The sequence below is a fragment of the Canis lupus genome, chromosome 17, assembly GCF_003254725.2.
Source record: "Canis lupus dingo isolate Sandy chromosome 17, ASM325472v2, whole genome shotgun sequence".
Classification (NCBI taxonomy): Eukaryota; Metazoa; Chordata; class Mammalia; order Carnivora; family Canidae; genus Canis; species Canis lupus.
This window is the reverse complement of record NC_064259.1, coordinates 62,808,276-62,821,202: the sequence shown is the minus strand read 5'-3', so window position 1 is coordinate 62,821,202 and position 12,927 is coordinate 62,808,276. Positions and strand designations below refer to the sequence as shown.

Here is a 12,927-nt window from a genome sequence, read left to right as displayed (position 1 = left end):
TTTTTATTCATCCGGTTTATTTGCCACTAGCTATAATTTTGGATCTAACTGATATCCCTTCTTCAGTTAAGTTGCCACTAAAGGTCAGGGGGACAACTGCAGAGTTTGGGTTGGCAGACAGTAGGCATGGAGAGGCTAGGATGGTGGTGGGAGGGTCGGGGCTGAGCGCCTCAGGAGTAACTGCCTGGCCCTCCCAGGGGGATGACGAAGACCGAGATGTCATCCCCGGAACCCAGCTTGTTGTTGGGAAGACGCCAGCCACGGTCCCGGGGGGTGCCCCGGGCCCCCAGAACCAGAGCTTGGGCCAGAGCTGTGTACCTGCCAGGAGCACACATGCACGTTCATGTACCAACATGTATATGGGAAGATCGATACACAGGCCCTCATGTGGGCCCCCAAACATTGCTTCCCTTTGCCCCTACCTTCCCCACTGTCATCCCCCCATGGCCATGCAACCCTTACCTGCTGGGGTCATTGGGCTCATAGGCCGACAGCACCCTGTCCACAGTGGCAGCTACCTCACAGTCACTGGTGACATCCCACAGCCCATCGGTGCCCAGGACTAGCACGTCATCTGGGCAGTGCTCGTACTGTGTCAGGTCATACACTCGCACCTGGTGGGGAGCAGAGAGTGGAGAAGGAGCCTGGGGACAAAGGGACCCTGGGAGAAAGCCAGCCTGGGGCCACCAGAGGAGGGAAGGGATGGTTGAGGAAGCCCCCCTACGGCTCACCTCAGGGAAGCAGGAGAGGAAGGGCTTGATGGGTAGAGTGGAGCTGCAGACTTTGAGGTTGTGGTCTCCCAAGCCCCGGGTCACCCCAATGGTGGCCATCACTCGAGCCTGAAGGGAAGGAGTGTGGGTGCTGCCCCGGCCCTCTCCCAGGCTCTGAAGCTGTGGACCCTCCCACCCCAACCCTCGGATAGAACATCCACCTCCCTAGACAAGTTGTGGTGGGTCCTCCTGCCCTCTCCCTCCTCTACCATGGAGTTTACCTTTTTGCCCTCCCCACAGACCAGAGGAAACCTGAGATCTTCCAGCTCGATCTTTTTGTAGGCCCTGGGGGAAGGGGGGAGTAGAGGAGGAATCACCCAGGCATCCAAAGGCCCTCTCCCTGAGGACCTATGCTCCTCACACATGCCCCTAAAGAGGAACACATCCCCCCAACCCCCAGTCTGGCCCAGTCTCCAGCTTCCTGTGGCTGGTAAGGGCCTGGCTGTGTTGCCATGGGAACGGGCCCCAGCTCAGAGGGAAGTGTTACCAGCCAGTCATGTTCTGGTCCCTGTACAGCATCCTCTGCCCCAGCTCCTTGGGCTGAATTCTCCGGGGAAACTCCAGGTGGGTGAACTCACCGCCTAGCAGCTCCGGTTTCAGGAAGCCCTGGGGTTGGGGGTGGCCAGACAGAGCAGAGGGCCGCGGGCATCAGGCTCCTGGCATGGCCTGGCCTAGAGACCGCATGAACTGCAGCAGGACCGCAAATGAGGGGCAGTGCCCTGCACTGTTCTCATGCTAATAAGGTACCGGAACTCATCCAACCTCATGGCCGCCCTTAGGGAAGGGGCTGTGGATGTGAATTAGCAAAACATCTGAAGGCCAGACAATCAGCAAAGGACTCGGACCAGGATTCAACCCCAGACAGCGCAGCTCGGGAGTCAGCCCTGCACGGCACTGAACCACGCTACCCCTCAGAGGCCTTTGCTACTTCCCTTCTCCACCTCTAACTCCACTTCCTTCCTTAGCTGGGGCCATGGTGGGAGCACCGGAGAGGGGCGCACACTCCTTCTTGCTCTGCAGTCCACTGGCCCGGCTGGGCCATCATGTGGAGAGCAGAGCAGCCTTTCCAGTGAGCGGCCAGTAAGGAGCTGTGTGTGTGGAGGTGGGGACATAGGCTAAAGGGAACCACCAAGAGTCGATGAAGAATGGGCCTTGGGGGGGTAGTGCCTACTTACAAGCAGCTGAAGGCGCTGGCGCTCAGTCTCCGGGGTGAACTCCTGGGACATTGGAATGATTTCACCATTCCGGACAATGATGGCTCTGCCCAGAGGAAGAAAACGTTTGGGCTGGGCTCTCCTCAGACTCCTTGTGGAGAATTCCAGAAAGACCAGGCCTTCCCCATTAAGACTCTATCTTGGGGGTCCTCACTCAGACCTTGGGCTTTCTCATTCAAACCCTCATCTTGCCTCTCTGCCGTGGCTATTTCAGGCCCTTCCTTGTGTCTGTGACCCCTCCTGACACCCTCCCTCTGTCCAGTTTTTTATTTTTATTTTTATTTTTATTTTATTTATTTTTTTTTTTATTTATGATAGTCACAGAGAGAGAGAGAGAGAGAGAGAGAGAGAGGCAGAGACACAGGCAGAGGGAGAAGCAGGCTCCATGCACCGGGAGCCCGATGTGGGATTCGATCCTGGGTCTCCAGGATCACGCCCTAGGCCAAAGGCAGGCGCCAAACCGCTGCGCCACCTAGGGATCCCCCAGTTTTTTATTTTTTGACACCCACCACCTCATTCTCTTCTCCTCCCCCATCTCAGAGAGTGTGACCCCCTGTAGGCATTCTCATACACCTCCTCCCCATACCTGCTGTCACCTGCATTGGCCACATACACCTTGCCTAGCAAGTAGACCACTACCAGTGCACAGCAGCCCCCCTCTGCTTGGTGGCCACGCCGCTCCTTGGCCATCTGCTCATCCTGCATGTGAGGAAGGGTCAAAGGGGGGGGGGGGAGTGGGGAAGAGGTTTTAGGCACACAACCTCCACCCCCATCTGCAGAAGTAAACTTGCCCAGCCAAGCCACACTGGAGGAGAGGAAGGAAGACATGAATCTGACTCCCCCTTCCTTCCCCTGGGAACCAATCTCTGCTCAGGCCCTCAAAGATGTGGGTTCTCAGGGCCCCTTAGGCCACTTGATTCCCATACAGAGTTGACCAGAGTATCTGCCTAGGAGGCCCTTGCTCCGGAGAGTCACCCACTCTCACTCACCATGAACTGGAAGGCATTCTCAATGGCCCCCACTACCAGACTCTCATGGGTCACTTCCTTCTGTGAAGACCAGCAGGACTGGGGACCAACCAAGTGAGAAGAATCAGAGGAACCTGGGGCTCCTGGGGTAGATGGGAGGCAGAGGGGAGGTGGCGAGGGGTCCTGGAGTATCTCTACCAGGTCCTTTAGCTGCTCCTGGATGTGGCGATGCAGGAGCTTGGAGGCCATTTCAGCAGCTCCGCCCCCTGCATGCCCATCAAACAGGCCCCAGTAGTAGAAGCAGAGTCCCTGGTGGAGGAAAAGTGGGAGATGAATGAGGGAGTATGTGTGTATGTATGCGAGTGTGTGTTTTATGTAAGGAGAAAAGCAAGACTGGGCAACCATATAAACATCAGAGAGGAGGTCAGAGTTTGATATGAAAGGTGAATCAGATTTATTCACTCATTTATCAAGGGCCTATTATGAGTCAGAAAGTAAAGCATCAAAAACGCCAAGCTCCAAGGATAAAAGATACAAAAATCAACATTGGCAGTTAATTAAGTCATCCATAAATACGGGACTACCTAAGTTCTAAGTGGCAAACTGAACAAATTTTATACTGACAGTCTAAGTGGTCAATGCCATTTCCATGCCAGAAGTAGAAAGCCAGCGAGTTAGGAGTTAGGTTGGCTGTCTTCGTTTTCAAACTGAATGCCTACAATAGGGGGAATCGGTGTCCCCAGTCTCCGGAGGCTAGGGGAAGGGGTAGGGGCTTACCTGACCTCGGCTTGGCTCCCTAGGTGCCCCTGAAACACTCCTCCGACCTTCCACATACACCACTTCACAACAGGCCTGGTCCTCATTGTGCCGGCTTTTGCCAGCGTTGATGACCCTGCCAGGCCAGAGTGACCACATCAGGTTGGACACCAGACCAGGTCCTGGAATAACCCTCACCTTAGACACACACACCCTCTCTAGCCCGCCAGCCAAACTGAGAAAGGTCACAGCCACCTGGGATCCAGGCCAGGAAGAGGTGGAGAAGGGAGGCAGTCCAAGGCACAAGGAGTAACGTCTGGGTGTCCGGCCCCACCACCTCACAGGAAGGCCCACGGTGGCAGGTGCCTGCCTCCACTCCCCCATCCCTGGCAAAGGGTGCTCCCCCGGGCTGCTGGGGAAGGAGCTGGCTGGACAGGGACCTTGGAAGGTCTCCCTGCCCTGCTTGCCAAGATCCCACATCCCACCCTGAAGCCTGCTAATCAACTTTTCTAGTGCCTGGTCATGGCGCCCCACCCTCATGGGCACACACACCCACCTTTATCTTAAAATCATCCAGTGAAAGTTTCTGCTGCTTTGGCAGTGAGGAAGTGCTCCAGCCCATATAGGGAAACAGGAATTGAAATAGGGTAGGGGTGGAAGCCCACCCGGACTGCGCAGGAGCCGCATAACCACCAACTCTCCCCGAATAGCTCAAGGAGCTGGTGGTGGGGCCTCGGGTCTACTGGCCGCCACTCAGCGACCTCAGCGCCCCCGACTCCCTCAGTGCTCTGCTCTCCCAGTAGAGACATTAACCCCGTGGCCAGGCTGGGAGCCAGCCGGCTGCTCCCGCCGCTGCGGCCGGGGGTCCGCGCCGTGGCCCGGCCAGGGCAAGGCCCGCCCGCCGAGGGACATTCAAAAGGGGACCCGTCTGCTTCCCCGGGCGGCCCCCTCCCCCGCCCCCGGGGAAGCCGGAGGCCGCCTGGTGTCGCGGGCTATTTCTGGGTGTGGAGGGGGAGGGGAACGGTACGAGGGACAGAAACTGGGGCGCTAGGGTCGGGAAGCCCAGGAGCGAGTCTTTGCAGCCTCCACCTCCTCTATTAGAAGCGCACCCCCCTCCACGGGGCCCTCCGCCCTCCGGTCTCTGGAAGGGAACTGGGTCCGGGGGCGGCGCTGGGGAGGGTCAAGGAGCTGGAAGGTCCTCAGGAAAACCGCGCCGAGCGAGAAGGGGCTGGGAGGGGGTGCGGCCCGAAGCCCGGAGGATAGCGGAGGTCCCGGGAGAAGGGAGCTCCCCGCGCCGCGCGCCGCCAGGGGCACGCGTCCCGGCGCCGGGGATGCCCAGCCGGGGAAGAGGCTGGGGGCTGGGGGTCCCATCCTGCCTACGGTGTTCCCGGGGGCGCTCACTCGGCGTAGCCCGTGCTCCAGGGCAGGCGACGGCCGGTGTCCGGGGGGCTTTGCACAGCCCGGCCAGCGTGGTCGTCGGCGCGTCGCAGCCCCCCTGGGCTCAGCTGCAGAAAGGTCGGTCGGGAGAAGCTCGCTCGAGCCTCTGCTGTCTTCGCCGGCGCCGCGCTCCCGCTCCCGCTCCCCGCCCTCGCCGGAGGGCTCCTGGGCGCTTCTGGAGGCGCGGCGGACGGCGCGGAGCGCGCGCTGGGCAGGTCTGGGGACTTGGGGCGCGGAGGCGGGGCGCCCCCGGAGCTCACCAGGTGCGCCACGGCCGAGCGCACCCGGTGGAGCATGCTGCCTCCCCGCCCCGCCCTCGGCCGTGGCCCCGCCCCGAGGACGGCCCCGCCCCCTGGGGAGCGCGGTGGGCGGCGCTCGCTGCCGCGGGCTCCCCCCGGCCATTGGCTCCGGGAAGGCAGGGCGGGGCCCGGCGAAACTTCCTCCCGCTCGGGGCCGCCCCCGGCCCCGCCCCTCGGGCTCCCCGCCGGCTGCGTCCCGGCTCCCACTCGGCTCCGCCTTAGCCTCTTTGGGGAAGTGGGGTCCGCTATGGCGGGAAGGGGATGGAGGCCAGGACTCCTATTTCGGCCGCGGAGGAGACGACACATCAGCTGGAACTTCCCCTTTGTGACGGGGCAGATGCTTGTAGCGGCGGCCTGCCCGGAGGGTGATGGAGCTGTTGACCTCAAAGCGAAAGCAGTGGCTTCCGCGACCGCTGGGTGTGAAGCCCCCGGTGTGACCCCACCTCTGGCTGGGGCTGCTGCAGTGAGGGTGAGCGTGAAGGCGAGCGGGCAGGCGCTGGGTGTGTTGCGCGGCCGCTGACCCCGCGGGCTGGAGCCGACCGTCCGCAATCAGAGCTGGGGGGTTCCCCGGGCTCCCGACGGCGCTGGGCCCCTGACGGCCACCTCCAGGCCTGCGAGGGCGGTTGCCGCCGACTCCACCTTCCTTCTCAGCACCCAAGTGCCCCCCACCTTTAGACCTCCTCTGACCACAGCAACGACTTACCGGATAGTGGGGCCGCTACAAAGCACTTGCCATATAGTGGACCATTTTATATCAAACAGCAGCCCTTCAAGCTGGGTTTTATTAGGTTCTTTTCACCCATCACGCGTCTGTCATTTTACAGGACTTGCCTCAAGAGGTCGCACAGTCGATGAGAGACTCACATCTGTGCCAGTCCCCGGACGCCCGAACTCGGTTGTGATGAACAAAGCTGATTTGTCGGGATCGTGGAGAAAGGGTTAAAGGGAGGTGAATGGGGCAGCCCCGGTGGCTCAGCGGTTTAGCACCGCCTTCAGCCCAGGGCCTGATCCTGGAGATCCGGGATCGAGTCCCACATCAGGCTCCTTGCATGGAGCCTGCTTCTCCCTCTGGCTGTGTCTCTGCCTCTCTCTCATTCTGTGTCTCTCATAAATAAATAAATAAAATCTTTAAAAAAAAAAAAAAAAAAGGGAGGTGAATGGCAGAGAGAGGCCTGGGGGTGGGGGTGGGGGTGGGGTTCTACTTCTTCCACCTTTCTCCTCCTCCTCTTCAGGCAGAGGCTGAACAAAGACCTGTAGGGCACCGCCAGGGGGAGGCAGAGACCAGACTAAGCGCCTGCGTGTAAGGGAAACGTGGTCCTCACTGAATGCCCAAGAGCCCTGATGAGAGAATTGATCAGCAGATCTCCAGAGACATCTCCTACCCCATGCACTGTCCAAATACAGACAAGGCCCTGTGGCCTTAAAGCAAGTCGGGGTAGCCCTCAAGAATCACTGGCATGGAGTCCATGGTCGGGACTCTGTCTCTGGGCTCTGTGGGCAGAATGCTTCCTGAACATAACCCTTTTGTTCCTGAGCTAAAGTATGCCCACAGAAGGGGTAGCTTTCCTAGCAGTTTCCAAATAAAAATCTCATAATGGTGGGACACCTGGGCGGCTCAGCAGTTCAGTGTCTGCCTTTGGCTCAGGATGTGATGTGGGGTCCTGCATGGGGCTCCCTGCGGGAAGTCTGCTTCTCCCTCTGCCTGTGTCTCTGCCTCTTTCTCTGTGTCTCTCATGAATAAACAAATAAAATCTTTTTTAAAAAATCTCATAATGGTCATTCGGGTCTTTAAATTTGCTGTAATTATACCTACACTCTCGGCAGAGACAGCCAGAAAAATAGAAGTAACAAGAAAAGTAAAATCAGACGCAAATCATGTAGAGTGGCAAAGGCAAATGGAAGTAAAGAACATGCTGCTGCTATGGGTATTTCTTTCTTATTTGTGAAAAACTGGAATCAGCTTTCAGATAAATGGCATAAACAACAGCAGCAAGCAAAGACTGATGAAAAAATATAACATCCTGGCTATTATTATTCAGTGTTTCTGGGGCAGTTGGCTTGCCACTTCTCTGTGTCACCTTGCTCCTTAATACTTGCTCTTCACAGCACCCACCATGGTGTGGCTGCAAATAAGCCACAGAACCAGGACATAGAGAACCCTAGATCCAGCACCAGGTGGCCAGGGGGAATGTCATTGGTGCCCTTGAGCTCCGGAACATTGCCCCCCTACCTAAATCCTAAGGCTCTCCTGTCTCTGAACATCATACCTCTGATTCCTGGCATCATCACACCTCCTCCATCCTCTGACTGCTCCAGAATCTGGTAAGAAAATCATCACTTTACTTATCCCTGAGGTAGCAGAAAGTGGGAAGGAAAAGGGGGTGTGGTAGGAAGTCAGACTTGGGAGATAGTCTTCTCTGCTGAGAACTGAGACTGCTCTGTGCCTGACCCTGACAGGGGTGTGTGTGGCCTTAGCCAGGGAGGGGTCAGAACAGACCCCTTTAACCTAGGCCACATTCAGTGGCTCAGAGTTCAGAAGCAGACTTTTCACCCTTACCTCTACCCACCCCACTTCTCCAATCCCAAAGCCCTCTTAACTAAGAGGAATGTCCTTCCTCCTGAGAGACAAATTCACAGGCCATCTCTCTCTCCCATTTTTCTAATGCTTCCACTTCCAAAATCTTACCCTGTAAAAATTATAAAATTGCAATTATATTGCAACTCATATAATGAAGATACTGGGTCTCAAGTTTGGTTCTCAGGTTGGGTGGGTTCATAGCCATCATCCACAGGGACCAGTCATCAGCCTATCGGGGGTCCTCCTGCCTGCTTTGGCCTTTACCCTCATACTTCCTCTAGTCCTTCCTGCCCCTGGTGACACTACTCCTAGGGCAGAGATTCTTTGCTCTTTCCTCCTGGATTTTAACATTTTCACATCTAGAAGTGAATCTAGAAGTGCATTGTCTGATATAATTTTGTATGATGATGGGAATGTTCTATGTCTTTTCAATACAGTAGTCCCTAGCTCCGTGTGGCTATTGAGGAGCATTAGAAATGTGGCAAGTGCAAATACGAAACAACCTTTAGATTTTAATTTAATTGATTAATTTTTTGAAAGATTGTATTTATTTATTTGAGAGAGCACAGGAGCAGAGGGAGAGAGAGTAGCAGACCCCCTTTACAGAGAGGCAACCTGACGCCAGGCTCCATCCCAGGACTCCCAGGACCCTGGGATCATGACCTGAGCCACCCCAGATTTTATTTAATTTATGTTTAAATAACCACATATGATTAGTGGCTATCCTACTGGATAGTGCAATTCTAGAATCTTCAAGACTCAAAACCCCTTGGGGTCTTGGTCATTCCCCCTCACACACAAGCCCGCTCCCACCCTGGAAGCCACGAGACGGGGAGTTTTGTTGTTGTTGTTTAAGATTTTTTATTTATTTATTTATTTATTTATTTATTTATTTATTTATTTATTTATGAGAGAGAGAGAGAGAGGCAGAGACAGAGGAGGAGGGGGATGCAGGCTCCAAGCCAGGAGCCTGTCGATTCCGGGACCCCAGGATCGTGCCCTGGGCCAAAGGCAGGCGCTAAACCGCTGAGCCACCAGGGATCCCCGAGACGGGGAGTTTTGAGAGGGATGTCTTTGGGTTACCCCGGCCCGCACCAGGGAGAGGTTCACCCGGACGGGACCGCGGACAGCGCGGCGGGACAGGGGGGGACGCGGGAGGGGCGAGGCGGGGAGGCGCGGCGGGGGGACCGGGAGGGCGCGGAGGGGCGGGTCCCCGCGCTCTTCTTGCCTCGGCCGCCAGGGGCCGCTGCGCGGGTCTGTGCCCGCCCGCCCTGCAGAGCGCTGGGCGCGGAGCCGGGAGCGGTCCGGGAGGGGGCGGCCGCGCGGGGCCGGCGGACGGGGGAGCGCGGGGAGCGGGGGCGCGGGGAGCGGGGAGCGGGGGCGCGGGCGGCCCGGAGGCGGCGGCGGCGGCTGCGCGCTCTGGGCTGCGGGCGGGAGCCTCGGGGGGACCCCGCTGAGCCTTGCGGAGCTGGCGGGGCGGGCCCGGAAGGGACCGTGATGCGGGTTTGGCCAAGGCCCGGGGCTCAGGGACGCCGCACCTCGGCGAGGGCCCCGGGGCTCCTGACGCGACAGCACCCGAGCCCGCCGCTCCCGCCTGAGGCCCGCCCGTCGGAGTCTCTGCGCCGGACTCAGGCCCGTGGGCACCGCCGGGCGGGATGGAGCGCGGGGCTCCGGGCTCTGGCTGGGAGCGGAGCGGGCCGCGGGGGGCCGAGCGGAGGCAGGCGGACGTCAAGTCCTAGCGGTGCGCGTCCTCAGCTCCACGCCGCGCGCTGGCTGCGACCCGGCCTCCCCGTTCCTTGCATCTGGGGTCGGGGAAAACAGGCTGGGAAACTGAGGCAGGAGTGTGGAAACCCAGAACAAGCCTCAGAAGCTTCCGTCTCCCCCTTATCCCTGAGGGAGGGAATAGCATTCCAGAGAACTCAGCCCAAAAGCACATCCCCCGTCTTTTGGGTCTCGGGGTTCCTGGGAGAGTTGGGTTGGAGGATGCGGCAACTCAGGAAAGCGATGCGGATTGCCTGGGAGAAGACAAAGCTGTATGTGACATGATCAGAATGAAGGTTCCTGAAGGAGACAGGGCTCTCCTCCGAGATGCGTACTTGGAAAAGAGACCCATTCAGAAGGCCTGGAAGGTCCTGCTGCTGAAACACATCTGTCTCTAGGGTATTGGCACCACTTCCTCCATAGGCCCCTCAGGGCCCCATCGTCCTTCCTACCTAGTCATCTCCGCCTCCCCGTGGAGGCCGAGGGAGGGGAGGTTGTAGAGAGAAATGGAGAGGCTTGTGGGCTGGGGCTCCTGGGGCTAGAGCCTGGGAGGCACCCCATTCTAACCCTCTGGATTGGAAATGGGGGTGAGGGCGGTCGAGTTAACCCAGAGCTGCCCTCGAGTCCAGGATGCAGGTGCAGTGGGGAGAGGAGGTGGAGGCAAAAGAATTCAAGACCTCCAGGTATTTTCCAGGGGCTTCTTGGAGCAGTAGAGTGTCAGATCCTGCTCAGGAGCCTTCCCAGGCCTTCAGCTCCCTCCCAAGGCCAGAGAAATGACAGCAGTTGATCCTAGACACCTCCCTACCATGGGGACAGGTGAACCCCCAGGCTCCTCTTCTCAGACTAGCTGCCCCGAGCGAGCGGTCCTGGAGTCTGAGGATCCCTGCGAATTCCCAAGGCAGAGGAGAGACATTGCCCTGGGGCCCTGAATCTTGAGGAGTAGCTTTAGAATTGGGCTCTACTTCAGTGCCACTGCTCGTCCTCACCTCCTGCACAGCTATGGGCTCCCTCTGTCCCTTGCAAAGCCCCCAAAAATCTTTCCTACTTGTTTAGGTGGAGTGAGTCTGAGGCCTGTGGATGAATGGATCAGGAGCTGAAAGATCCCCAAAAAGGTGAGCCAGGAGACAGTTGAAGTGGGGGATGGTGGAAGGGTGATGGTGGTGACAGAGATCAAGCACTCTATCCTAGGTCCCGGCATTTGGTTTGGCCTTTGGAGTCCCCAGGACTGTTCTGACACCTGTGAGGCTCCAGCGATGTCCCAGGGGGCCAGCAGTGCAGCAGAGGGGTGGTCCAGACTTCTCTGCCCCGGCAGCCCCCTGCTGCTCTATGCCTCTGCTTCCCGGGGATCCCCTCCATTTCTGGCTCTAGCTCTGGAGATAAATGGGAAGCCCGGCCCATCAAGGATAGGGGAAGAGAAAAGAGGAGAAGCCAAAGTGGTGCAGCAGGAATAGGACAGGCTTCTGGGCTCTAGGCTCGGCCCCCCACGTGCTGCCTGGCCTGGTGCAGTCATCTGACTTCTATTAGCCCTGGTGTCATTTCTTCTTTTTTAAATTTAAATTTGTTGAATTCCCGCACTCTCCCCCCCCCCCCCCCCCGCCCCCATAAAAAAGCAATAGGGAGAAAGATAAGTCTTCCTTCTACCTCCATCTCTCAGCCAACCAGTTCTCCTTAGTGGCAATCAGCATTACTAGGTTTCTTTGGTACATTTTCCAGAGCTAGCTTATGCATATTTAAGCAACATATATAATCCCTCCCTTTTATGCATTTTATAGGCATCATCCTGCACTTTGGTTCCCCTCACCCCACGGTGAATTATCGTTGAGATCACTGTATGCCTCAGTACATAAAGTGTTTCCTCATTCTGTTTTACAGCTGCCTGGATGTAGCTGCATTCGTACAGATGCTCCACAAATGTATTTAGCCAGACCTGTACTGATGCTTGTTTAGGTTGTGTCCAGGCTTTTAGAGTATCAGTTTGCTCATCTGTCAAAGAGGTACAAGTAATCCTACTTTGTAGGACAGTTGTGAAGGCTGCAAGAGCATATACATGAAGTACCTGGGGTCAAATGCTGAAAAAAAATGGGAGTCAAGCCGTACTGTTCCTCCTGTGGCACAGCCCTCCCAGGGACCATGTCTGGTCCATCTGTCAAGACCTGTCCCCACAAAGCTGTCCATACTTTTCCCAGCTGGACACTCTCCCTGCACCCTTTCCTACGACAGCAATTGTATACGGAGTGTGTGCCAGGCTAAGAGCGGCCTAGGGGTGAGGTGTGCATCCTGCAGGAGCTGAGAAGCTCCTGCTCAGAGGTGACCAGGCTGTGTGCTTCTGTCCACAGGATGCATGAGAGGACCTCTCAGAACAGGTGCTTTACTTGGCCTGGCTGTGGACCCTCCTCGCATCAGCTTCCTTGCAGCCGCCAACTCCCACAGGTCTGGGGGGTGGCAGAGTGTGTGGCAGGGTTTCTCGGGATCCCCAAGACATGGGCACCACTGCACCCTATTCATTCCATAGCGGGCAGATCTTCAAGGCAGAGTAAATGCAGATTCTAGGGTGCCTGCCTCCTCTTTTTCTTTTTTCTTTTAAAGATTTTATTTATTTATTTGAGATAGAGTGTAAGAGAAAGCACAAGCAGGGGAGAGGGACAGAGGGCAAGGGAGAGGCGGATCCCCCACTGAGTGGGGAGCCTGATGATGATGCTGGGCTCAATCCCAGGACATGGAGATCACGACCTGAACCGCAGGCAGCAGCGGCTTAACCCGCTGAACCACCCAGGCATCCCCACCTGCTCTGTTTTTCATCCAGGAAAATCTGCTGTGATTTTCCTCCTGGGATGGCTAAAGCTTGTGTAAGCAGATAATCCATGTAAGTGCCCAGGGCCCTTACCCTGACCCCGAGGAAGCCAGAGGAAGTGAGGGCTGGTGGAGAACCCTACCTTTCTTCTGCCCAAAGGCCAGGCTCTGCCAAAGACGGATGACCATGGCCTCACTGGGAGAGAGGACAGACAGGGATGTGGAAGGAGCAGGACGGTTTCACGTGTGTTTCCTCCTCCCCTGCAGCTGCAACTCTCTGAAACACCCTTGACCTTGGCTGGGAGAGGTCCTGCCAATAAGCAGGGCAGGTAGGAGGGAGCAGGGTTGCGGTCC

General features: G+C 57.4%; 1 protein-coding gene across 1 annotated transcript; it reads right to left on the bottom strand.

Moving 5' to 3' along the window:
• Nucleotides 1-5,469, bottom strand: PPM1J (protein phosphatase, Mg2+/Mn2+ dependent 1J). The gene is made up of 10 exons (XM_025452914.3): nt 5,110-5,469; nt 3,730-3,844; nt 2,974-3,261; nt 2,571-2,683; nt 1,946-2,030; nt 1,258-1,376; nt 992-1,055; nt 732-839; nt 463-614; nt 1-318 (listed from the first exon to the last, which is right to left on the bottom strand). Exons 1-10 carry the CDS (start codon nt 5,439-5,441, stop codon nt 171-173), a joined length of 1,524 nt encoding a protein of 507 aa, XP_025308699.1. The 5' UTR covers nt 5,442-5,469; the 3' UTR covers nt 1-170.
• Between the last annotated feature and the right edge of the window lie 7,458 nt (nt 5,470-12,927).

Excerpts from the sequence above, each read along its gene's own strand:
- PPM1J (XM_025452914.3), bottom strand. The coding sequence starts at position 5,441 with ATGCTCCACCGGGTGCGCTCGGCCGTGGCGCACCTGGTGAGCTCCGGG. Across the intron at positions 3,262-3,729 it reads GGGAGCCAAGCCGAGGTCAG|GGACTCTGCTTCTACTACTG; the intron begins GTAAGCCCCTAC and ends TTCCTCCACCAG. Across the intron at positions 1,377-1,945 it reads GCCAGCGCCTTCAGCTGCTT|GGCTTCCTGAAACCGGAGCT; the intron begins GTAAGTAGGCAC and ends CCCCAACCCCAG.